Genomic DNA, 25,633 nt, shown 5'->3' on the forward strand with positions numbered 1-25,633 from the left:
CAGCACCACCAGCCTCTACACTTCCCTCATTAATGCTCACGCAAGTTATCAGTGATCTAACATACACGAACTGCAGACAGTCATTCTCAGAGGAATGGAATTCTACTGTACTTACATTAGAAGAATTAGTGGAATAACAAATTAAATTAATACTCCTTGCTAGATGGTTCCTGTCCTGTCATTCCCCTGGGTGGTGGAAGCTGCTGCCACTCTATTCTGCCCAGCCCACAAGACAAGAGTGCAGCAAGAAACTGGACTCCTGCTTCCAGTTAAATTCTATGAGTAGACCATGCATGAGATTTAATAAATTTGGTACAATAGCTCACTGAGTCTTCAGAATACTCTGAAACAGGAGTATTTAATAAGCCAGTACCTTTTAAAACAACCTAAGATGTGCTGGGAAAAACATAGAGAGAAGACCTACATTTTACAAGTGTGTGAAATGCTTCTACTGTTATCTAAACAGGGTCAAACCTTCTGAACCTAAAGCCATTATTTTCTTTCACTAAAAGGTAAAAAAAAAAAAAAATTAAAAAATTCACACACACAAAAAACCCCAACACTACATTTAAGTCTCCTATAATATTATCTATTTCCACATTCGCCAGACTACCTTCCTGTAGTTAGATGCTTGACTATAAAGAACTGTAATAAAATAAATAGAGTAAAAATCAGTTAAACAAAATCTTGGTGTGTTGAACATTTATTCATTTAAGAAGTTAGCTTCCTTCAACAGTTATTCATACAGAGGAGGGCTGCAGTGTAGGCATTGTTCTGCTGTACAAGTCTTCGGCATAAAAATATTTTTATACAGGTGGTCATTGACGTCGTTCCGTTTCTAGTTCTTAGCTTGCTCCTCTGGAAAACTGGTCTGATACCTGTGAAGGCTTGCTCTTTTCTCCCCTTCATTATTTGGAAAAAAAAAGTACATTGATACAATTTTTCAAATGTGGGAGTTAGCATAATTCTGCTCGTATTTCTTCAGTGCAGAGTGGACTGAGATTCTGTCTGAATTCCGATGAGCGAGGGTGGCTGCTGGCCGCTGCCGGCGGTCAGCACGGGCCGGGGGTTGAGGCGGGGAGGCATGGAATTAGCGGGGCGGATGAGCGGGGGGGGAGGCTGGTTCAGGGTGGGCCGCGGCTGGATGAAGCGCGCCTGCTGCTGGAGCGGCGGCGGCTGGCGGTGCAGAGCAGGAGCGGCGGGAAGCGCCGGCCGGAGTAACGGGGGCGGCTGGTTTAGAGTTGCCATGGGAGCGGCAGGTGCCGGAGCAGATGCGTGTGCTGGAGGTGAAGGGCCTAAACACTGAGTGGCCGGAGTGCTTTGTGCCTGCACAAAGGACAAAGACAAGACTGTGTGAACGGCCGGCCCGGCCGGGACGTCACGCAGTTGGGCTGCCACTGGCCACCACACAGGAAACAGCATTTAAAAAAATAAAACCAAAGAACCGAGAAGTTACCGAAAAGAAATCACCAACCAAAACATTAGAGACAGCAGAACTGAAAATATTTACAAAGCAAGTCTTCTTCTAGAACGAGAAGTGTATTTTAACAGTAAAACAGTAACGTGATCGTCACTATCAAAGGTGCAGTCCTGCTCCCGGCTGGTTAACGACATTGGCTGAAGTTCTATGCAAGCTCATCATCATTCTTTAGAATGCGGTTTGCCACTCCACACCAGTTAACCTTATATTTTATCACTACATAAAATGCTGTTCCTCAACCCATGCTTACTTATTTCTGGTACACAAAACACACCTCATCTTCTTCATCAGTGCTCTTTCCTGATGGCACATTAGAAGTATTTTTTGTGTCCTCCCCTAAAGCAGAAGCATCACCATTAGAAGCCAGGGTTCCTTGTTCCGCTTCCCATTCCTGCAATACCTCCTCTAAGTTAAACCGACGCCTGTAGTTTACAAAGAAGTTCTTCACTTGGCCAACAGTCTTGTTGCCAATTACATCTGCAATAGCTTGAAAATCTTTACCATATTTTCGGACACCTGGAAGGCAAAGTAAATAACATAGCTGTGAAGAATCAGTCAGACACAGCTACGTGTGATGTATTTACAGAGAGAACCTATGGGACCCGCAAACCGAGGACTCGCTAATTAGGAGAACTTCTCAATTAGGAGAAGGCCTCGATTTCCATTAAAACAAAGTAATTTTTAATAGCACAGCTATCAACATACAAATCAAGAACTTCATTAAAAAGTCATTACCCATTCTTCTTAAAAGATCCTGGCTTACTCACCAAACCTCTCAACCTAAAACCACAGAGACCTGGCCTCTGACAAACAGAGTGAATCTTTCAGGGTGCTCACAGTAAGGGCAGAAGCCTAAGACCAGCTAAAGAGGGGAGGAGGGGTGACTGAGCACGTGTGACTGGCTGTAAACAGAATAAAATGCTAGAAATACCAAGTGACAAACACTGACAGCTCCTACAGGTTCCCTCCACACCAGCTGAATGCAGAGGGCTCTTTCTCACGGCCAGTGGGGCAGGAGTGGCAGAGGGCAGAACAGGGGGGCACAGCTGTATAATCACAATATACTGCTCATTCCTGCATTTGTGACATGCTCTACTCAGGCTACACAGAGCAACTGGCAAGTGCTAACCTCACAAAGCCTGTTTCAAGCTTTCATTCACCATTCAAACTGGGTAGAAAAATCTGGGGGTTTACATTTACATTCTCCACCTTGGAGAATGTAAATATGTTTAAGCTACTAGTGTCTGCTTATAAGATGGCCCAGCAAAAGCCTACAAGATTAAATCCCCTACTGATAAGCAGCATGACAGGTGAGCTTTGCGTTGTTCTTTTCATTAATTTCTGTACTGACATCAGTAGTCACTTCTGCTTATGGGCACTTCAAAAGAAAATCCCAACATATATTTTAAATACTTCTAAAACTATATTTGCATATAATACAAAAAGAATGAGTGCAACATGCCATAGTTTTTAACTTAAAATTTGAATTATAATAAATATTATATATATTCAGGCTATGTGTCTAGTTCTTCCCCTCTCCTGCTTAAGAAAAAGAAATCCTCAACCTCTTCCACCTCCCAGAACACAGCTTTTAGCTGCACAAAGTGTATTTTTAATTAAAAGTGTCAAAAAGTTTGGAGACTTGAAGAAATAAACCAATTTTGTTCCAGAGTGAGTAAACAGAAGACTCTTTTTGCTGTCAGTTATGCATGAGAGGATTACAATTTGACTTCTCCTGTGAAGCTTGCGATAGTTAAACTCATTTGGAACGTACTACAACTCTTAGAGGACAGGCATTCTTTCTCATTACAGGAAAAGAAATTTATGTCTGATTTCATGCCTCACTTCAGAAAATGAAGAAAAGTGTTCAGAAAGTGAGAGTTGTTTCAAATCTGAAAGCTATGTTCCTTTTCAACTTAATTGTGAAGAGTGTGACCTTCAGTTTGTTCTGCTCCTTTCTACTTTCCTTGTTATTAGGCACTTCTGATGTGGTAATGTACACTCTGCAATTTAAAAGAAAAGTTCACCTCCAGGATAGTAACAAATTCTGTAGCTGAAGCTGATGTTTCAGCTGTCAGAAGCCCAGCTACATTATTTAGTATCTTTTTCTGGGGCATACAAACCCTCCTGATTGCAGGAACCTTGGAAAGATTTCAGAGCCACGTGGGAGGGCGTGGATCCAGGCAAAGCAAAGACAGGGATTTGGCTCTGTGTTTTATCAGCTGTACAAGGTATCAGCTGTACTCCTTAAAAGCTGTGTGTGCCCACAGAACACTGCCTCCAGTATTTTAATATTCTTTGTCTGCCCTACCATTACCACCCTTACTGATTTATAATGAACACGAACTGTCCGCTGCAATATATCTAACGTCCTGTACAATTAATCAAGTGAACAAGGTGCCCAGCAGAACAAAGCACATTTCTGTTAGAAAACTAATATAGACTTCTAGTGATTTCAGCCTTTTCTGTTACTATGGTGGCTACACTTCTTTCCTCCCTTAATCTGCAAAACAACTGAGCCTGTTGGCTATCTTCAACTCAAGTTGTCAAAAAATAAGGTCTTAAAGCCTATTTCCAAGCAAGCAGCTTGAAAACCAGGTGTTCTTGCCTTCACTGAGAACCCAACTCCTAAAAAGAAAATCTAAATAAACTAAAATTTCCTTAGTTTAGCTACACACAGCACTGCTCATTTTGGATTCTTTTCAATGTTATTACCACTGCTCTATCAGAATGACGTATTAAAAGCCTTTCAAGCCACGTAAGAAATAGAGAAAATTCACTGTGTGTTTGTGAAACTTTAATGTATAAGGTGATGGCATATCTCTAAGAGTTGTTGCCAAGTCACCATCCCTGTCAAACTGGTGCACGTTTCTTATGCATCCTTATACAAATTCAGTGCTAAACACCCCTAAATTATTTCTCACGTGTTCCAACTGTTATTCAATAATTTTATTAGGCTGATGAAAGTGAAGCTGAAAAAGGACAACTGCATAGCCTCACTTCCCATGTATGAATGGTTTTCTCCCAGCTCATTTGAAAGCAGCCCAGCTCAGAGGGAATCCTTCAAGCTCTTCAGAACTTCATCCAGCTGCAAAGGTACACTGGAACACATGCATGCTCTTGATTACAGTATTTTATCTTGAATGTCTCTCTTGGAGAAACTCATAAATCCAAGTTTGATTCTGTTTACACTGCTTCATGTTGTACAGCACAGCAAACACAATTATTAATCAGGGTGCAAAGCAATATGATACAGCACCACAAGAAGGCAGAAATAGTTAATGGGAGCTGCAGTTCCACTGTGATGGGATTACAGTGCTCCTGGCAACTATCTTATGTAGAGTTAGATCCTGATTGTCCCAACTGTTTTTCCCTGCAATGTCATGAAAGTCATGCACAGCTTTTCAATGCAAATTTGTTGTCTTGAACAAGTGTTAAAACATTTTTGCAATTGCATTTTTATGGCCAAGATCTTAGCTTGAAAATGTGATCGTTCTTATACAACTCTGTACATAAAAGTTTGTAATTTAAGAATACTAACTGATGAACTAGCGCATTACATTCAACAACTATTCAAAGCTGAACTGTTAGCTCATAAATTATACTGTGAATATATTGGCTCAGAGATCATAAATCCGAGCCCACAGCCCCACTGCAGGCACCCACACTGCTTTTAAGATTACACACAGCTCTATTTTAAGATAGGTTGTCATTACCTCTTCCTTAGTTACTGGCAATCCCTTGAGATTAGCCTGCAGATAATGAGTTTTTTCATGTTTACCAAAAAACAGTACCAAAATTATATTACTGCAGATTATATTTACAATTTCCTTGGTTAGACTTATTGTCCAAATTCAAGTGAACAAATCATGGAAGTGCCACCTACCTGCTTAATGCTTGTGATTTCTGTAAAATTAGTAAAAGCATATGCCAAAATATACCAATACATTTCATGAAATTAATCTGTTTTAAAGTGTATGAACTAAATGTCCCCATGTTCAAGTCAATGTTCAAATCCAAGCCTAATGCACATTATGGAAGCTTTTAGTAGAGCTACTGTGGCTACCTTCTAAAAACAAGCCAGGGAAAAACACAGCATGGCTCCCTCATGCCTAGAGTCAAGCAACTGCTTTGAAGCAAGAAATCAGGGTCCTTAGCCTGAGGGATGGGAGACAGCACTCTCACTCCAGGAGAGAGAGCAAGCAGTAAAGTAAGGGAGGGATAATTAGAACACTTTGTTCTTGTCATTAAGATTCTCTCTCATCTCCATTTTATATAGTGACAAGGGAAAGGGTCCACAGAGAAAACAATACATACAAGAACCACATGTCAATGAAAACAGATTTCTTCCAGCAAGCCAGATTTCTCACCCCATCCTTAGGGCTGACTACCTTTAGAAAAAACAGAACCATCCCCAGAGACCAGAAGGCTGGGTCTCCTGCCAAGGAGTCACCACCAACCCTCACTCTCTTTTGCTCAGGCTCTAGTTTATTTGTCTTGTTGGTCACAGAGTGTCATAGCTTAACAAAAACTGACTGTATTCTTATCACTTCCCAAACTGTTGCTTAGAAAGAACTCCAATAACTAAACTATGGAAAGGCAAGATGGTTTGAATCCTTTCATTCTAAGGCAGGCACAATGACCCTGGATTTTCCCCACTCTTCCAGCAAGTCTATCATACTAGAGACATCTCCTTCAGTTACATCTGGGAACAAAATACTGAAGTATTTAGCAATAGTGAGAGAATGAACTCAGGACAGAGGACAGTTTGGAGATGCAAATCCAAGCATGAAGTATGTAAGTTGAAAGGCATGATTTAAGACTCACCAGGTCTTTCTGCATTTCCATTCACACTTCAAAAAAACTAACTATAGGTTCAGTCATCTGACTAATAAGTAAGTACCAGGTATGGCATACCTGACAACTTTACACTGATATCCTGATCCACTGAATATTTTAATATTAAAACTTGGTCTCTCATTTTCAAGGTGAAGAATACAGAGGAATAAAGCACATAATATAACTGAGCTATTATCTTTATAAAAGATGATCCCCATAAGTGAGTCAATAGATGCCTTCAAGACAGCATCTCCAGATATTTCCCTTACATGTTCCTTGATCTGGCAGTGCATGCTCATACAAGAGTCAGTTTACCTTCACATAAATGAAATAAATGTAAATAAACTGTATGAATAACTTATCAGAAAATGCTGGGGTTTTGGCCCAGTAAGACTGTTAGTCAAGCATCCATATCCACCTTTAGACTCTTAAAAGGCCTAATGAGTAGATACCTGCCCATTACTCCCTCATGAACAGAGAAAAGCAACAGTAAAGCAGATTTACTTCTGCCTTTTCCTACTTTAGGATACTGAAGATGTCTTTAAATGCTTCAAATTTTATTACTTTAACAGTTGCTTTAGTCTTCCACATTTAAGAAATTCATGTAAAGTGATTTAGAAGATGACTGAAGGGACTTTCTGGTACTAATACAGTTGTTGAATCCTGCATAGTTTTTCTCTTTGAAATTTAACATAGGTAACAGAAAGCCTAGTGTCATGTTGCTTGAATAAATCTCCTAAATATTCTCAATAGTTTTGCAGTTTTCCTGGTGACCAGATAAAGTTTAGCTTTGCATTAGAGGGAAATACAAATATAAGCCTAAGCACCTCTTCAAATCCTTTGCATCAGATTTCAGCTTGCTGCTACTATTAACATACCTTGTACTGCAAGAAGCTGCTCTTCTGTGGTCCAACGGGCATTGATTTTCTGATTAGACTATTAAAATTAGAAAAATGGCACAAAGATCATTAAATTGTTTCAACAGCTGCAAGGTATCTGAGCATCAATGTATTTTACTTGCACTACAGTTTGCAAAATAGGTAAAAACCTCTTGCTTATAAGCCAAAAAATTATAGTTTAAGATGGCTTTCATGCAATCCGATTTGAGCTTAAAACTATGCCAGCAGTTTTTCTTCTGTTTTATTGCAAATCTTAGTATCAGCTATATAATAACTTATGCACAAGCTAATGATCTTTATGCAGACAGAATTTGAATTTATTGTAACATTTATCTAAACTATTTGGACTAGGTGTTTAGAGCATTTTGCATTCATGTTATGTTTCATATCCAAGCCTTTAAAACAGGCAAAGCCAGAACTTCAGTAGTAATAGATCATTCATTTAGGGATGCCAAAATGTATATATAGTCTTGTTTTCACACAGAACACCATTTATTAGTGGCAATCTACATTACCTATTTTTAATCCAAAAAGCCCCCATGTATCAGGGCTCAATTTCAGCTCCCTATTACTGTGAACACACATGATATTTCAGTTTTTTCTGCTTCTTTTTTCAACCAGTTGCCATAAAAAAGCGCCTAACACCGATTTCTTGTAAAGAAGCCAGACTCCCCCCTGCATGTAATTTAATGAATCCTGTTTAAGCTGCTGCTGGAGTGCAAACACTAGGCTGCAGCAAAACACATTTCTGCAGCTTCCCACTAATGTAAGTGCAAGGTCACAAGTTTAAGTGTTCGTTCTGATTTACCTCAGGAGGTTTGAATTCTTCAATCCCGCCTTCCATTTTCTGTTTAAGTGCACTGTTTACTTGCTTAGCATTTTGAACCTTGGTCAAAAACAACAAAGTTAATCAGCTCCACAAAGAAAGTTGGTCACTTTACACATTTATCTTCACTAGGATTGCCACAAGTGTACCTCCTAAGTTAAAAAGAGAAATATTATGGTTTAAGGCTTCACTACTTTTAACTGTTTAAAAAAAAAACTTTAAAAAACCAAAACAAAACACATCAGTTTACTATGGAGAAAAAAATTAAGCCAGTCTTTCAAGAGAACAGTTTGTTTGCAAGAATATTAAAAGTTGTTCACAACAAGTAATTTTTGATAAGGATGTATAAGTTCGTAAAGATTTAAGAATACTCTAGACACAAAACTTCATTCTTAGACATGTGAGATTTACTGCATCTATTAACTTCCCTCTTAAAAAAAAAAAATTCATGAAATGTTTTCAGTTAGTTCCTTCTGACAGATGCTTTTCATTGACCTGAGATCATTCTAATTTAATTAGGGGGGATTCTTGAAATTATTTTAAATATTTCTTAGCTTATAAAAAGGACAGACCTTCCAAATTGTACATAGACACATCTATGAACCACTTAAATCTGACATTGATGCACATAATATAGGTAAGAAAATAGTCTTGCATACTACGGTGCACAGCTATTACAAGGGTTCTTAAGTATGGACACAAAAGCAGACAACTCAGTGGGAGATTCCAAAGGTTGCATCTCTGAGATCACTGCAAGAAAAGAAAAAAAAAAAAAAAAAAGAAAGAAAAAAAAAAAAAAAAGAGAAACACAACCTCAAGGATGAAACTCACCTACACTTAAGGCTAAAGAGTGAAACCCACCTATGCTATTTAGCCCCAGAGTCCTGCTGTGACAGAAAGAAGCTTATTTCTCCTGTAAAAGAACATAAGGGAGCAAAAACCCCGTGAAAAAACCCCTTTATTCACTCCATGATTTTGCAACATGGCAGTTCTATAAGGAGGCAAAAATTCCAGAAGATAAGCCTTGACTCTGTAGCCCCATTGCTCCTAGAAAGCAAGCATGCACATAACTACTGCACCCTTAGAAGCTGAATAATTACATGTTTCAACTTTAAATGCCAAAATTTAATTTCTTCATGCAAAGGATGCAGGCAATTTTCCTCTTAAAGGTGAAGCCTAAAAAGCTTTTCTAAATTTAATAAGAAGTAGAAAACTTATCAATTCAAACAGAGAAATAACTAGGTCCACACATCTAGGTTCCACACACCTCTCATACTTTCATAATATGTGGGAAAGGACATCCATAAAAAAAGCTACAATTTAAAGCATAACAAATGTAACTTCCTCTGCTCCATTGGTCTCATTTTTGCTTTTCAAACAAATACTTCTAACAAAGTAAAAAAAAAAAGAATTCAAATCAAATGTGACTTTTGATTTTTCCTGTCCCCAAATCTGTAGCACTCTTTGAATGCTACCCTTTTTTTGAAAAAAGTAAAAAGTAATCTTGCTTCATTTTATCCAAAAGAGCAGATGAACGTAAAAAACACAACTGAAGAGCAGCTACTATCCAGCATTTGTGGTGATAACTGTGGAACAAAATGAGGAAAACTCACATTAAAGTAGTTTCAGAATCTTCACAGATAATCTTCAAAACCATTACAATCAGAACAATCTGAGATGAAAAAAAAAAAACAAAACAAACCAAGACCAATAACCCATGGTACCTGTCGCTTTAATGAGATTAGTTCCATATCCAGCTGTCTAAGAATTGTGTTGGCTGCATTGGGGCTACAGGAAACAGCTATCACATCTTCCTGGGTCAGGTACATGCCTTTGGGTGGCCGGCATTTGGAACGCTGGGAATGGTGGCGATGCTGCAAGCTCTGATACTCTCTTCTACCCAGACCTATTTTGCTGGTCTGAACAGGCTGCTCATTATTGCCCTTTAATTTACAAGAAATAAATCATTAAAGAATAACAGTATCTTGTATACAACTTTACTAAAAAGAATGAAGTATCAGAGAGCATTGTAATGTCATATTTATGACAAATAAAACTTAAGCTAACGTCCTCCTTTGCACTACCACCCTCCTCACTCGTTATCTGTTCACATAACATCATTGCACTTTCTTAGCTCTAAGCCATTGCTTCTCTTTAAATGCAGTCTCTGTGTCACAAAAAAATAGTTCTGTCTATAGCTATACAAGTCTAGTTAAAAAGCTACTCTATTATCTCTTACTTCCCTCTGAAAGTTCTCTCCTTTTAACCCCTTGTGTTCTCAGAAGCATATCTATAGCTTCAATAGCCACACTAAGTGCCGATATTCAAACCTCAGCACTTATTAGTTTGACTACTAAACTCCTAAAAACTTCACTTCTTTTTCAAACCAGGACAAGTATCCAACTATGTCTTGCAGATGAGTTGATGGAGCATACCAGTCATCTGCTGGATAAGCCTGCATTACTCTAAGAAAGGTCAGCTTTCAAAACTTTTTTGTTATATGGCCACAAATACAGTAAATGGTATGGAAATCTGAGTACTGTGACAGAGGGCACACATTATGGACCTTTTACATATACAGAAGATAAGTAATAAACATGTATGTATCTTGCTTTTAAAACAAATAATTAGTGGCTTTATACATTTATTTCTGATCAAATATGAAGAATTTGGGCAAATACTAAAGGAGAAGAATGACAAAGTCAACTAGGCCAGGCAAGAATGCAAAACTACATTTCTCCCTGCTGTAAGCACTCTCCACAAAGAGACTGTACTGTTTGGTTTGGGGGGATGGGGAGGAGCTGATTTGAGATTTGGAAGAGAAAGTATGGACATACCCCTGCAGTCCTTATAAAAATCTATGTAATTTAGATAGGCCTTAATTATTTGCTTCTTTGGAAAGGAAAGGAATGGCAAAGAGGAAATTAAGTCTTTGTTTTCGTATGTATGGGCACCTAAACATTCTCTGCATGTATGTGACTCCCTCAGAGCAACTGAGTAGTTTCCATGCAGCCCAGGAACAGAGACACAAAAATTACTTTCTCTGCAAGGATATTGTAATTCAAAGGAATGCTTAGTACCAGAACAGAAAGAGAATTCAGGCTTTTCCCTACTTCAAGTAGCTCCCTACTGCTCCTCCCTGCTGGCATCCATGCATGTTAAGAGGAGGTGGTCATCTGATCACAGTGACTGCAAAACCAAGTGCAGCAGCCATTATTATAATCATTATTATTTTCTGTAGTAGTAGTGCAGAGCAGCAAACAGAGTCTTGTTTTACTACACTTGACCTTGTGCCACATTCTCTTCCCCAGCTAATATAACATCTTAATCCAGCCCACAGACTTCATGGAGGCCACCTTAGGAGCACTTAAGATATGTGCTCTTCCCCAGAAAATTGATGTAGAGCATTGCATCTTTGACATGCAAAAAAAAAAAAAATCAAGGTTAAGTTTACTTCTGCCCTGTTTATACATATTTGGGTTTTGGTTCTGCATTGCTCTTTCAGTATGAAATTGCAGTTCCCATGTGTTCAATCCGGATTTAAAGTGAAAATATTCTCTCATAATTTTGTCTTGCCATGACAGAGAGCTTAGGTTATATTTGTTTTGTCTGGTAACAGAAAGTTTCCATTGCTCTGTGTGCTCAAGCAACCTACTCAGTTTATATTCTGCTTAGGAAGTGAAAGCATGCAAATCCTGCCAGAACTATTAGATCACAAAATTATCTTGTGCAGATCCAAACAGCTCATCAGAAACTACAAACCTCTTTGTCCTTTTCCTAGAAGTCTATCAACACATCACTTGCATTCTGGACTGCATGTCATGATTCAAACTATAACCAAGTAAATTGAGCAAAATAGCCCTTATTTAGACATGGCTAAGGCAGCAACTCTAATCATTAGATTGCAGGGACATTGTTAGAACAGCAAAAAGTAAAAAGGTACATTATCAGACCATGTGACATAGCAAGTACTATAAAACATCCCCATGTTAAAAAAGTAATCTCAAACTCTTTCACTGAAAGGGATAATTGTCCTTTTTTTCCCCCAAGGCCAGTAGATAAAGAGATACATTGAAGGTCACTGCAAAGCTCAGAACAGAAGCTAAACTTATCAGTCTCTTACTCAATATTATTTTCATGAAAAGTGCAAAGTTTAATTCATAATCCTAGATACCACTTCATGGGAGTGCTTAATTAAGTTTTGTATAACCTCTCCTCTCACTCTTGAGAGGCATGAACTGGCTGACTTAGGAAGATGACAGAAGCTTAAGTTGATCAAAGAAACAACTAAACACACTTAAATGTGTTTTTCTAGTCTTGTTCATAGATAACGTTTAGAACAACAACTCAAAAAACTCCTAAAACCTGAACATACCCTGAACACAGAAGTCATCTGTAAAGCCAACAGTAAGTGCTCATTAGGGCAAAAATGTTTTTCCTCTACATCTATTAGTAGAAAGCATCTTAGTAAAACCACATATTAGTTGAAATGCCTCACCTCATTGTGGCTTTGAACAAACAACAAAAGTTGTTCTTTGAAAAATGTAATTTAATTTTAAAATTCAAAGAAAACATTTCGGTTCAAATAATTCACAACCAGTAGAACTGTAAACATATTAACAAGACTGAAGGAGGGCAAATACAACCTGTTTTACTAGGTTGTGAGAGGATACATCTCTTACAAAACTTGAAGATCTCTCAGGACACAGTGGAGGTAATGAGATATGCATTTACAGCCACAAAATGGCAAAAATATACGATAAAATTTTGTTTCAATGAGAAATCCTCAAGATATTGACTACTTAAAGACCCCGGGATTTAGGTAGGCTGAAACCTAAACCTCTGTACTACAACGCACTCTTCACAGTAACACATTCACTGAAAACAAACAAACTGACATTCACCATTAAGTTATCTGTTACCTCCTTTTTGGCTTCTTTTTTGGGATCATAATCACTATCATTTCCATCCATTGGATGAGATTCTTCTACGTCATCATCACTAAAGACAGATTATAAAAAAGCTGGTCACTTTATTACTTCTTAAACTTTATTAATTTTTAAATATTAGTATGCACCAGGGTAAGAGTTATCTACTTGAATTTGTCTATTCTGAGTATATGGCATCTCAAAATTATTTGTAGTTTTCAAAAGACAGCTGTTACAAGCATGATTTTCTTCATTAAATTCCAGTAATTATTATGATAAACAAGCAATCCTAAACCACAGTTTCAAAGTTACTTTAAGCAGTGCTGATACTGCTGCCAAGAATTTTGGTGTCACCTTTCTTCAATTCAACCACTTGTGCCAGCGTGAACACTTATGTGGTCAACTATATACCAAGGGCAGAAATAACCTTTCATTTGCGCCATTAGTTTTAATGGACCGATTTTCAAACCACTGCACCAGGTGAATAAACCCTTGCTGAAGTCTATGGGGAGCATAGGGCATATGATGGGAAAGTACAGGACTGCTTTTTCACCAACGTGCTTAAAATCTAGCAATTTAGGGGAGGGAAATGAAATTTACTGAATTAAATCAAAGAAAAGGTTAAAAAGAGAACAGTCAATTTGGAGCCCAATCCGGTCATTCTGACAATATAGTTTCTGAATAAATTAATGCAAAAACAAACTAAAATTTCTAGTTATTACCAAACCCTTCCAAACTGCTTTTTTAAAAGCAAACTAATTTTAGCTTGCAATTTTTCAGAAATAGGATCACTAAATAAGCATATGAACTTTAGATTTCAGAAGTTATTGAAAAGAACATAAAATTAAAATGACCCCTTTTGCTCCAGTTAAGCAATTTTCTATAGATATAAAATTACAGCTTCCCATACAAACATAGATTATGTTACATATACATGCAACGTATATCACCTTTTAAAAAGTGCAAGTTAATTATTACATATACTGAGCACAATAAAATTTTGATTTTATAATAACTGTGAGAAATATTATTCCCTTCCATGCAAGACAACAAAACTACTCTGAGCTCTAATTCTCTCTGATAGCAGTTGTAAGTCTCCTAAAAAACAACTTCATATAAATTTTTGTTATAAAACAATGCAGAGGCGTTCAAACTGTGTCAGCTCTTTATAGTGGTTGCACTTTCAGTTGTAGTTCCATATTAGCTCAAAAATACAAACAAAGAAACAATTCCACCCCCCTCCCCCCAAAAAAAAACACTCTCTTGCACAGACAGTAATAGACTTTAGGGTTTAAATCCTTGTTTTCACAGAATCCATTAAAACACTCCCTTCTCCTATTGTAACTAACACAGACTGGAGTGATAAAGTTCTTAAAGCACAGGTACCAAACCCCTTGCTAAAATCAGAGATAGCACAACAGGGGTTCAAACCTGACACACATGGTTCACAGTGAAACAATGGCTAGAAATTAGTCCACATCTCTACTTAGATTTCAGTCTCGGTTAGCTACTTAGGAACAAAAAACTCACCTGTCACCTTGATTATTTCTATTAGCTAGTTTACGAGCCTGACGATCCATCAAACTTGTTCTAGAGCGAGTTTTTTTCCAAGAATAGTAATATTTTACAAGGCTTGCAATGGTCTTGTCTGGAAGCTAAAAGAATTCATCAACAGATTAACACTTAAAATTTAAAATTCCACCCAGAATTATAATTCTGCTCTGTTTATAACCATCCTTACACAATATTTTAAAAGCATTGGTAAGACTGAAAGGAGGGATGTATTTCATACACATTTTTAAAAGGGGAGAAGGCTTCTTTTCATTAGATTGAAAAAGCTGTATGTCCAAGAAACATGATGAAATTAAATAAATCTTATATTCAAGGTTCTTCCTGAAGCTTTTACACAGAAATCAACATGAAATTTTAGCCCAACAGGAGGCCTTGTTCTTAGTGCATCTGAGCTGTTTATTGCTTCTGATTAAAACATTACTTTACCATTTGCTGGATCCTGTGAAAGCTCTTTCCATGGAAGCTAAATGCTTGTTCAAATAGGACTTTATCTTCAACTGTCCATTCATCAGGGAAAGGAGTGAAGTTAGGGAGATCCGCAAGGGACTTCTCAATATTGTGTTTATGCCAGAACAACATGCCGAGAGCCTTTGAAAAGAAATAGTCCCTCTTTGGATTTAGTCAATTTTCTAAAGCGTTGAGACAAGTTAAATAAAAACAGGCAATTCATTTGTTTGAAATAAAATTTGACTAGCAGAATCCCTTCTCAAAATGTATTCACAATTTTATTGGCTACTTACTATAGGTTACAAAATTCTCTTTGGACTCAGTGGGCACAACTATACTTTATTAATGGTATGAAAGCCAGACAATTTAAGGTTGGCATGGCAGCAGTAATTCTAGAGCAGCTTGAACTAGGCTGATGGGCTCAAATCTGACCTGCTTTCTTACTTTACAGGCATGTATCACCTACACAGCTCCTTACAGGCCTTTATTACCAGCCCATTCAAGAAAGAAAATAAAAGTATTTTTAAGTATTAATACTTTTAAATAAAAATACTTTTCAGTAGCCGAAGGATCATCCAAAATGCAAGTCTGAAAGTTCAAAGTGAGAGTGGTCTTTCTACAACTCTCCAATCCACAAATAACAGCATGGCCGCTTTGTCATGTGCACCTAATAAGGAATGGAAATTCAAATATACTTTCTTATACAATTTAATTTCTCGATAGTCTAAAAGGATTTTATGTTCATTGGACTTTCTGCCAGAGAATCACAGGCAGATTTGATGCCAAGATTCAGACATGGGAATTGGGCAATGTAATCCCCTCAGTTTCAGTCACACAGCACAGACATGATCACCAGGTGTCTCTCCAACCCTCTGATTTCACATCTTCTAACAACCTGGACACAGCAAACCTCTGACCTCTGCTCTTATTAAAAGGGCAAGTGACAAACACCTCTTGCAAAGAGAATTTCTATTCCATTGTGAGGAGTCTACAAATGTTTTGTACCAGAAGTTACTTTGGAAATCCATCTCTTGGAGACTTGAGATCCACCAGTTCCTCCTCTTTCCTAACAGAAGTCAAGGCATAAAGAAGTAACACCACACCACAGATATATTCTGGACATTGTAACACTGGCAGCCTCTTTGTCAGACAGCAGTTAACGAGCAAGCTTCCATCCTCCAAAACTTGATCATACAATTTCTTTTCAATTGTACAGCAAATATTTTTTTGCAACAAGTAATCTCACTTTTACATAGATTGGTTAATTTATGAAGAGTTTTGTGATAGAACTACATGCATACCAGCAAAGTTTTATCCTTACTTTTTAAGGAATGGTGGCCAAAGGCTGTTAAAAAGCGAACTTGTTTGTTTTAGCGCTAAAACTTGAGTCTGTTCTCCTGCCTCTGAAAAAACCCACTCAATTGAGATTGGTTTCCAGTTTTTTTTCAACATGAAAAAAACCTTTTCAGTGCCATCCCTATCAATTAATGGTTCAAAATTGAACCATATTTGCATTCTAATGTTAAATTTTAAATTTGTAAGCTGCTTCCCTAAGAAACTCTTTAGCTAAATATACACACACAATTGCATGACATGCCCAGTGTATCAAGAAACATACCAAACCTTTCAAAAGTGCACATTACAAGCTGAGCATGTCATGAAAACAAAGAGCTCAATCTTTTGCAGAGAATCCAGACCACAACTGTATGCAGATCCATTTAACTGCAGTATTTGCTGCCGTGCCTGAAGAGAAACAGCGTTAATTAATGGTAACCAAGGGGAAAGATAAGAGTTGTGTTATAGTTTTATATTTAAAAAATCCTTTAAATGAGCACTCATTTCACAGCACTTACCTGTTCCACATTGTATCCATGTTTTTCCTTTGCTATTGCTATGTATTCATCCACTGCAACAAAGCAATGTCAGAATTACTCTTTAATACTTTTAGCTCTGCTCTATGACAGAATTAGCCGTCTAACATGGGAGAAGAGTCTCCACATGCTTTAGCACACTGCATAGGCCCAGGTCCCCCAAAATGTTAAATATACTCACAGCTTTATTAATAATAAATAAAGCCACTGATCATTATTGAACATTTAATTTTATAAACTTTTTACACAAACCAATTCTGCTTTCTTTCACATTTTTACTACAACAAATCCACAGAGGCTCATAATTTATTTATTTCTTTAAAGCAGAGACTAGCTGGTTATTGAAAGGCTATGCCTTTTTGGAACCCCCTCCTGGGTTAGCTTTAAATTTAACTACTTCTACTGCTTGCATTCCCAAACACATTGAAAATTATAGCAAGGAGATCCTATATCAATGATTATGCATATCCTCAAGATTACTATAGCTTTCACAAACCAATATGGATTTTAACTATGACACAAAGTCAGTTTTCAATAGAAAGTATGAAAATTCAATAATTAGATAATGAAACCAAGGAATAAAATTAAAAAAAATCATATTTAGCAATATTAGAGCCAGCTTTGAGTTGAACACTTTTCATCATTTTGAAATTAAGTCCCACTTTTTAAACAAAACCTTTTCCTATTCACCTTCTAGAGCTCAAAATTAAGTGGCAACTAAATAGGTGGAAAGAAGTACAATCCAGAAAAGGAAATAATCAAATCCTCCTTCTTCAAATGGACAAGGAATATTCTTGCCATGCACTATTGCTGCAAAGAGTTAATTATACTTTGAAGGAATGAAAAAAGTTTAATTATCACAGCTGTATTTTACTTCTAACTGCTCTGCAGTAGTTGAAGATGCATTCCCTCAAACACAGAGGGACACAAATCTCTTAACTACTGGTATTAGACAAAAACTGTCCTGAGGATGAGGTTCTCACGGTTGCATCCTCAAAGTTTACTCCCCTATATTACATATGGGAAATTCTAGCACAGGAAACAAGTTTAAACTAGATTAAACAGATAACTGATCACATTTAGTCAGATGACTCCTGTATTTCAGGTCAATCCTAAACGGAAAAAATGTTTGCTTTTTCCTTCTGTGACAGCAGTAATAATTTCCCCTTGAAGTGGGCCTCAACAAATCTTTTCTAAATTCATCCACTGCAACTCCTTCTCCTAGGAATTTAAAGCAGCAAGTTCCTCATGTTCAGATATTTTGTTCTTTAATTAATAACAAAAGGTTTCACAGACAATGATGATGATAATACAAAATAGGCAGTATGATTTGAAACAAAGGCTTTACTAACATAAGAGAAGATCATCTTTGCTTTACCTGGAGTTCTCTAAATAAAGAAAAAGAAGATTTGTGTTTATTTGTAGTTTCACTGTGTGTAAAATAGAGAGCAAACAGGCACACCAGAAACAATTATTTAGTTTACTTAAGCACTGAAATTCCTAAGCAGGCAAGGACTTACACTTGGCATCAGGAATATTATGATATGGAGACCATACAAGCATCCCTCCATTATCTTTATCAGTGTATTTTGTGGCACCTGTAAGAAAACAAGTAACTCTCAGTATTTATTTAATAACTATGATCTGGAGAACAACTATGTGACAGTAAGCAAAAGCTAACCACAGTAAGAAGTCCAGCTACTAAGGAGGGGGGAATAATTAATTCACAATTAATTCCTTAAGATATCAAATGGCTGAATCTGAACACTACTCTTAGGATGTTCAAGTACAACTAAATATTAGACAGTATCCTGGTTACCACAATTAAACCAGTGAAGTGCATTGCTTCAGTTGGAAGGAATCTTATCTAGTTCCAAACCTCTTGCCATGGGCAGGGACACCTACCACTAGACCAGGCTGCTCAAAGCCCCATCCAGCCTGGCCTTGAACACTTCCAGGGAGAGGGCATCCACAGCTTCTCTAGGCAGCCTGTGCCAGTGCCTCACCACCCCATAATGAGGAATTTCTTCCTCATATCCCAATCTACCCCCTGTGAAGTTGGCAAAGATGCAACTTTGTTCTCCTGAAGTTTGATTGTCCGTTAGGGCTCTAACATTTATCACTATCATAGGAGTACTTGGACCTACTGTGGTTAGTTAGACTTCCTTAAAACAACCAAAAGTAGATAAGAGCTAGAATTCAGTCACCATCCCTGATCCCTTTCAAGAAGAAACTATACTAATGACTATGCCAGAAACAATTCTGTTCATCTCTCTCTAGTTTTGATTTTTCTAATTTTATAATTTTAATATTCATAGCCAACCAAATTGCACAGCTGGAGAAAGCAGTCAGACGTAAAAGTAATTTTTGGTTTTGGTTTGTTTATCCCCACCTCAACGTAGCAAGGGAAGCAGTATAAATTACCCAACCCATCAGGACAGAGCAATACTGATGCAAACACTGAAGCACTAAATCAGAGCATATGATTTTTGAAAACATGCTGTAAAAGAAAACTCCCTGATACTGTAAAAGCATTCATTCAGAGTCACTTTCCATTACTATTTCACAAATGTATTCTAAAACATAAAGGCCCTTACAATCTATTTGCTTACAACAGTTTATCTCACTAAGAAATTGCTCAACAATTGGATTTATATCTGATGTCAGTATGAATTCCTTGAGTAATCACCCACAGAGGAAAAATCCTTGCATCCTTCTTGGAGAAAAATAGCTTTTTTTGCTCAGTGAAACAACTAACTTTACACTCCATTTTAAGCTTACGCACTTTATATTTAGGCTCTACATCTTGTTTGAGGCAAACAAAACACCAAACCCAGTGCTTTGGAAAAAAGAACAGTGTACTATGTTTTGTTGCTCTTCCCTCTTCAGTTTGGCAGTGTTTTGTATTTGCTATCATCTCTGCAATCTTGATCCATCACAACTGTGAACTTGAAAACAGTTAATTAAAGAACTTCTGTGCCTTTCCAAAATGAGATGTGTAAGGCAGATAACTTCAGTGCAGCATAAACTCTGTAACAGGTTAAGAATGTACATACACTCACAAAGCACCAGGTTTAAGGCACAAGCACTACTAAACTCTGAAAGGTTTTTGGTATACAAGAATAAACTCCTTAATATAACATTCCACTTCAGAATAAAAAAGCATGACATTTTTTAGTCATTAGGAATGCAAGACTTCACGAAGAGTAGGGCAAGCTGTTACAGGCACAACACTTCTCTGGTCACAAGTAAATGACCACTATCCTACTCTTCATTCTAACTAAAGATGAGGAAAAAGCAGGATGACCAGAGAATGTATTAGAGTCTCAGGTCATGAGGAAAAAAAGTCTAAACTTAAGATACCTGCAGACAGCTGGAATATCATGGACATTACCAGATACTGAATACTCAAGTACTAAAGCAAAAAAAAAAAAAAAAAAAAAAAAAAAAAAAAAAAAAAATATATATATATATATATATATATATATATATATATAGTTTCAGAGCTCTTGTGCCTGCAGGAGATCATGTATGTGGTGACACTCCCCTAATGAGGTGCAACCGCCACATGACAAGCAAAAACCACCAGAACATCCCTTTTCAAAGCAGGGCTGTGCTGTGTCCCCAGCAGGAATCAGACATCTGCTTCCTTCAGGTGGCACCTTCACACTGCCAAAAGAAAAGCCAGGATGACAAAGGAATAATGAGATGCATACAGGTAGCTTGAAGGAAGGCACCCTGACCTCAGCATGGGATGTTCCTAGCTGTAGGACAGGGATCCCTCCATCTCTGATGCCTTGAGAGGCTGATCTGAAACAGACACTAGACAGAGCTAAAAGAATAAAGTAGGTTTTTTTTAAAAGGCCTTAAAAGGATACACCTTGGGCAGTACAAGAGCCTGGCCAGGACTACACCCAAGATGGACCCAAAATGGTCACAAGATGGACAACCAGTCACAAGGTTTCACACTTTTATAAGTTTTGGTCCATTTGCATATTGGGGTTAGTTGTCCAATTACAGCTTCAGGTTATGAAGTCCCATCCTCCTTGTTTGCTCTCTTCAATTCACTGTTTATGCTTTTTGGGCCTGAAGGTTGTAACCTTGGTTCCTTGTATCCTTGGTTCCCAAGCTGGAAAAGGATTGTTTTGTCTAACTACCCAGTGAAGACAGCTTACTAACACTTAATATGAAGCTCAGAGCTACACACCAAGGCAGCACAGAATCTGAAAAATATGAAAACTATAACTTAAGGCGTCATCTCCATATGCAAGACCATGACCTACCTTCCCGGGAACTTCCTGCCTGTCCTTTGTGCCCCAAGAACTCAAGGAAGCAGCCCTAACCCCCAAAGAGGCTGTGCTACACCTGGAGGGCAACATGATCTTTTTTACAAGGGAGGGGTGCTGGAAATACCCTGCAACATGTTAACCAAAGTGTGTTAGAAGACTTGTAAGCCAGTAAGGAAGAGAAGGACTGTGAGTTACATCTGAAGAATATCAAGTCTCCCTTTCCCCAAAACAAACCTCCAAGCCACTGAGGAAGAGGCTTCTGCACTTCAGCTGCTGCGCCCCACTGCCAGTACCAGCTAGGAAATGCAGCCAGCTGAAGATGACCAACAGGCACTCTGCACCGCTTCCAGAACAGGGAAATCATAGCAGCAAACTGACCCTCTCTAAATTGCAGCTGCACATTAGAAGTTGGGTATGCACAGCTGGTGCAGCTCTATATAGGATTCCAGGTACTGAGAATAATGTAATCATCCAAAAGCATACAGGACACAGTGAGGGCACTGTAGGGCAGCATGGCAATTTAAGAGTATGCTAGTTTCCAGCAGAAAATTTACCTTCCTCTGCTTAAGACTAAGCCTTTCCCACACCATTTAATATTTCAATTTAAAAAAGCCTGTTTTCCTACTAGAAGACTAGAGAGAGAAAAGTTAAAGACATCCAGACAAATGTTTTCCTAAGTGACCTTAAATGGTACAAAACATTCTTCTTGACAGCCCCAACTCCAGCCCTGAAAAGAGGGTAAATGGGAAATTAAGTATTTCAGCATTAAGTAGGCAAAAATTCATACTAAAACCATTGTGAAGTTTAAATCTGAGTAGGACAAAACTTTTCTAGCAGTTCTCTGTGGGTGACACAACAGGGTGGTGCATTCTCTACTGTGATTTCCAAAAGAATGCAAACAACCCACAATATAAGGATCCCAGCTTTGTAACATCCCGTTGGATCTATAGGTGGGTCAGAAAGCACAAGCAGAAAAATTTTCACCAAGAATATAAAATACTATAGGAAAACCAGGAGGAGGAGACAGAAATCTGAGTGCAAGAGATGGTATGTTAACTCAGCAAATTAGACAAAGTAAAAAAACCCAAGTTTACTCATTAAAATTGTTTGTTGCAGTAACAAAATCTCTCTCATTGCTGTAATAGTCGGTGACAATTAAAAACTCTACTTCTCTTAAGCTGTATCTGAAAGTCTGCTTGTAAAAGTAAGATGGTGTGGAGGGGGTAAGAGAGTAAATTTAAGTGAACTTTGCCTAACTGCTGCTTCCAACCACAATCCACTTCCATGAGACAATGAGAAACAGTGGAATTTTTCCTTTAAAAAAATTATATTGTTTTATACATAATCTAAATTAAAAAAAAAAGTTTACTGCCATCATAACATTAATCATGAATATTGTGTTCCTACTGTTGTAGAGCATTGCTTATGGCTATTTTTCAGGACAGGCTAAGTGAAAGGATTAGTATTATTCCACTCAGTTTAGGATTTTGTAGGTTTATCAGGGCTAACTTTTGTGTCTTAGTTATGTCTACTTTTATCCATCATTGATTACCTTCTCCCACCTATTTCAAGGAGCTTAAAAAACAGCACTCAAGAGTACTGCAAATAAACACATACTCTGAAGTATCTGATAAACCCCCAAAAAAGAGCATTAGAACAATTCCAAGACGAAAAATAATTAAAGATAATTAAATGCACTGTCATGTCCATATATGCAAACCGAGAACTAAAGGGGAGTTTATTACCTCACTTGCTACAAAAAAAGTAACCTAAATGTACCTGTAAGAGCACAGATTTTTATCTCTCATTAATTCTGTCCCTAAGAAATTATGCCTCAAAACTCATCAGAAAAAAAATTCAACCAAAAAAACAAAGAGATGAAAGAATGAGATCTCACTGATATCTCCTCAGATAAACAATCTGTTAACTAGGTAAGTACTGCACTTTTAAACTTGATGGACTTTAAAATTTATTTTGTAAGACTCAGGTGTTCCAAAACAAATCACTACCTTCTTGCCCTAATAAGCAAAATATACACACCAAGAAGGATAATACCTCAAAATAAAACATTATGCTTCTAACTCAGGAGTTATTAAAGAAACATTTCCATTATTAAGGAAACTGATAGGGTGAATATATATTAACCCCAGTTATTGGAGAAAGAGGCATTAATTGAATACCATCCCCCAGAAACACTTAGGAGCTCTAAAAAGTCTGCTTATAGGAGAGCATAAAATTAGTTCTGTAGTCACTAATGTAATGGTCCTATTGCATATACAGTTTACAAAATTGAAACCACAGAACCTCAACTGCTCTACAAGGGCTGAAGAGTTCTTTTAATCAAAAGAAAAACAAACACTAGGTGTTTTTCTAATTTAAGAGGCCTATAGGAATAGCAAATCCAGGCTGGAGGTTAGAAACCATCATTTTTATCCGTGTATATTTTTATGTAGGCAATGTAAAAATAAAGGGTGCAAACAATTAGCCTTATTAACAAAGAGACATAGACTGCGTGCTCCTTCCTAGGGGAAAGGCATTCCCTTAAGCCAAGATCACGCATTCATTTAATCCCACCCTGGAGCTTTCCTTCCCCCGGCCTTTTCTTTGGCCGGTGGGGACTTGCGCCTATCCAGAGGGGCTCGCTCCAGCCCTGGGAGGCACCCTGGGAGCAATCCTCTTCCGGTGAGAAACCATCCGACACCCATGGAGCCTGCCTGGAAAGCAGGAAAGTAGAGGCTTCATCTGACCGCTACAGCAAAACTGCTGAACGCTCCTGTGCTCTCCCTGCTCAGCGTAGTAAGGCACGGCAGCATTCTCGCAATTAACTTGCTAAAGCTGAGTACCAGGCTAGGCGAGCGTACCCATATTCCTCGGGGCGGGGCTGGGGGGGCGAGGAAGGCGGAGGAGAGCAGCTCAGCCTGCCACGGCGGGGCCAGCGAGGCTACTACAGCACACAAAACCAGGAGCAGGAGTTTCCCACCGAGCGCATCTTCCACCCAGCAGCCAGGTCTGCTCCGCTTCCGGCAGGGCGCATCACTTCCCACCCTTGCCCGACAACATCCATCACCCCTCGTCAAATATTTTTTATGGTTGTAGGTTTAAAGACAGGGAGGGGGGAGAAAAAAAAAAAAATCAAGCTTTTTCTGCTTCACCGCCTCCCGCCGGATATACATAATGCGGCCGATAATGAAGTGAGAATCCCCCGCCGCGAAGCCCCCCGCCCCCGGAGCGCAGATGCCGCCCCGGCCAAACCTCCCGCCGCCGGCACCGGGTCGCCGACACAAAGGCTCAAAAGCACCGTAAATACAGCCCCGCGGCCGCCTCCCGCCGCCGGAGAGCGCCGGGCGAGCCCGCCCCGGCGGCGAGCCCACCCCTCCCGCCTCGGGAGATGTCAGGTTACAGCCGAAAAGCCATTTACCGGGCTCGAAGTCAGGAATGCGCGCCTGGTATTCCGCTCCGACCCTCATTCCTACATCTGCAAGGCAAAGGGGGGAAGAGAAATTAAGGGCTGGAGCGTCCCCAGGCGCCGTCCCAGGCTCCCGCCGTGCGGCGGGCTGGCGGAGCCCCCGCCGCGGCCGTGCGGAATAAGCCACCTCCTCCCCCCGCCACCCCCCGCCCACCGCCGCCGCCGCGGATTAAGCCCCGACGACCGCCGAGGAGGGGGCAGGAGGAGGCGGAAGGGGGAGTTTATTCCAGCGGAACAATGGGGACGGCGGCGGCTCCCGGGAGACACTCCCTCCCCATCGTTAAGTACCGCGGGGGCAGCCGCGGGGCCGCGCCGCGCGCTCCCGCCCCCCCGCCCCGCACACGCGCGGGGCCGCGGCTCGGCCGCAGCACGGACGGAGCGGCGGAGCCCCGGCACCGGGAAGGGGGAGGCGGCTCGACTCGGTTCGCCGCCCCTCCCGCCGCCTCCGCCACCCCCCTGCCGCCGCCGGCGGGGCGGCCCCAGGCTCGCACCGTGCTCGTCGCCACTGTCGCCGCCGCCGCTCTCCGGCTCCGAGTAGTGCCCGTTGGAGGGGCTGCTGCTCTTGGCGCCGTTGGGGGCTGCCCGGTTCTTACCCCCCAAGAGCTCCGCGCCCTTCTCCATCGTGCCCGGCATGCCAGGGCTGGGAGCGGGGGAGAGCGGCGGCAGCGCTGGCTGCCGAGGGGGGGGAAGTTAATACGGAGCCGCCATGTTGCCCCCTCCCCGCCCCCCCCTCGGGCACCTCCTCCCCCCGCCCGCCGCGTCCCCCTCCCCCGGCGCCGGGAATCCCTCCGCGCCGGCCCGGCCGGATCTCGCCGAGGGGCGGGGATGCCGCTGGAGCGCTGGCGGCGCGGCCGAAGGAAGGAAGCGCTGCTCCCGGACCGCGGCCGCGCTGCCGCGCCGTGGAGCTCCCTCGGCCAGCGGGCCCAGAGCAGAGAGGGGACTATTTCCCGGCGGCGGCGGCGCAGGGATCCCGGCGGGCGGGAGCGGCGGGCCCGGTGGTGCCGCGGCGAGGGCGG

The 25,633-nt window shown here is 39.9% G+C and overlaps 1 protein-coding gene across 8 annotated transcripts; it reads right to left on the minus strand.

The window, feature by feature from the left end:
- Positions 1 to 687: 687 nt before the first annotated feature.
- RCOR3 (REST corepressor 3) lies at positions 688 to 25,354 on the minus strand. 8 transcript variants are annotated; one of them, XM_059841103.1, is made up of 12 exons: positions 25,109 to 25,354; positions 24,570 to 24,626; positions 18,383 to 18,460; positions 16,845 to 16,897; positions 14,971 to 15,132; positions 14,503 to 14,627; positions 12,949 to 13,045; positions 9,769 to 9,987; positions 8,027 to 8,104; positions 7,198 to 7,255; positions 1,755 to 1,996; positions 688 to 1,326 (listed from the first exon to the last, which is right to left on the minus strand). In XM_059841103.1, exons 1-12 carry the CDS (start codon positions 25,248 to 25,250, stop codon positions 982 to 984), a joined length of 1,656 nt encoding a protein of 551 aa, XP_059697086.1. In that variant the 5' UTR covers positions 25,251 to 25,354; the 3' UTR covers positions 688 to 981. The 8 variants fall into 8 exon arrangements, with proteins under 8 accessions (XP_059697086.1, XP_059697087.1, XP_059697088.1 ...); XM_059841104.1 differs by having other exon boundaries at positions 12,967 to 13,045; positions 25,109 to 25,353; XM_059841105.1 differs by having other exon boundaries at positions 25,211 to 25,348.
- Between the last annotated feature and the right edge of the window lie 279 nt (positions 25,355 to 25,633).

Source organism: Haemorhous mexicanus, chromosome 3 (genome assembly GCF_027477595.1).
Source record: "Haemorhous mexicanus isolate bHaeMex1 chromosome 3, bHaeMex1.pri, whole genome shotgun sequence".
In the NCBI taxonomy this organism is placed as follows: Eukaryota; Metazoa; Chordata; class Aves; order Passeriformes; family Fringillidae; genus Haemorhous; species Haemorhous mexicanus.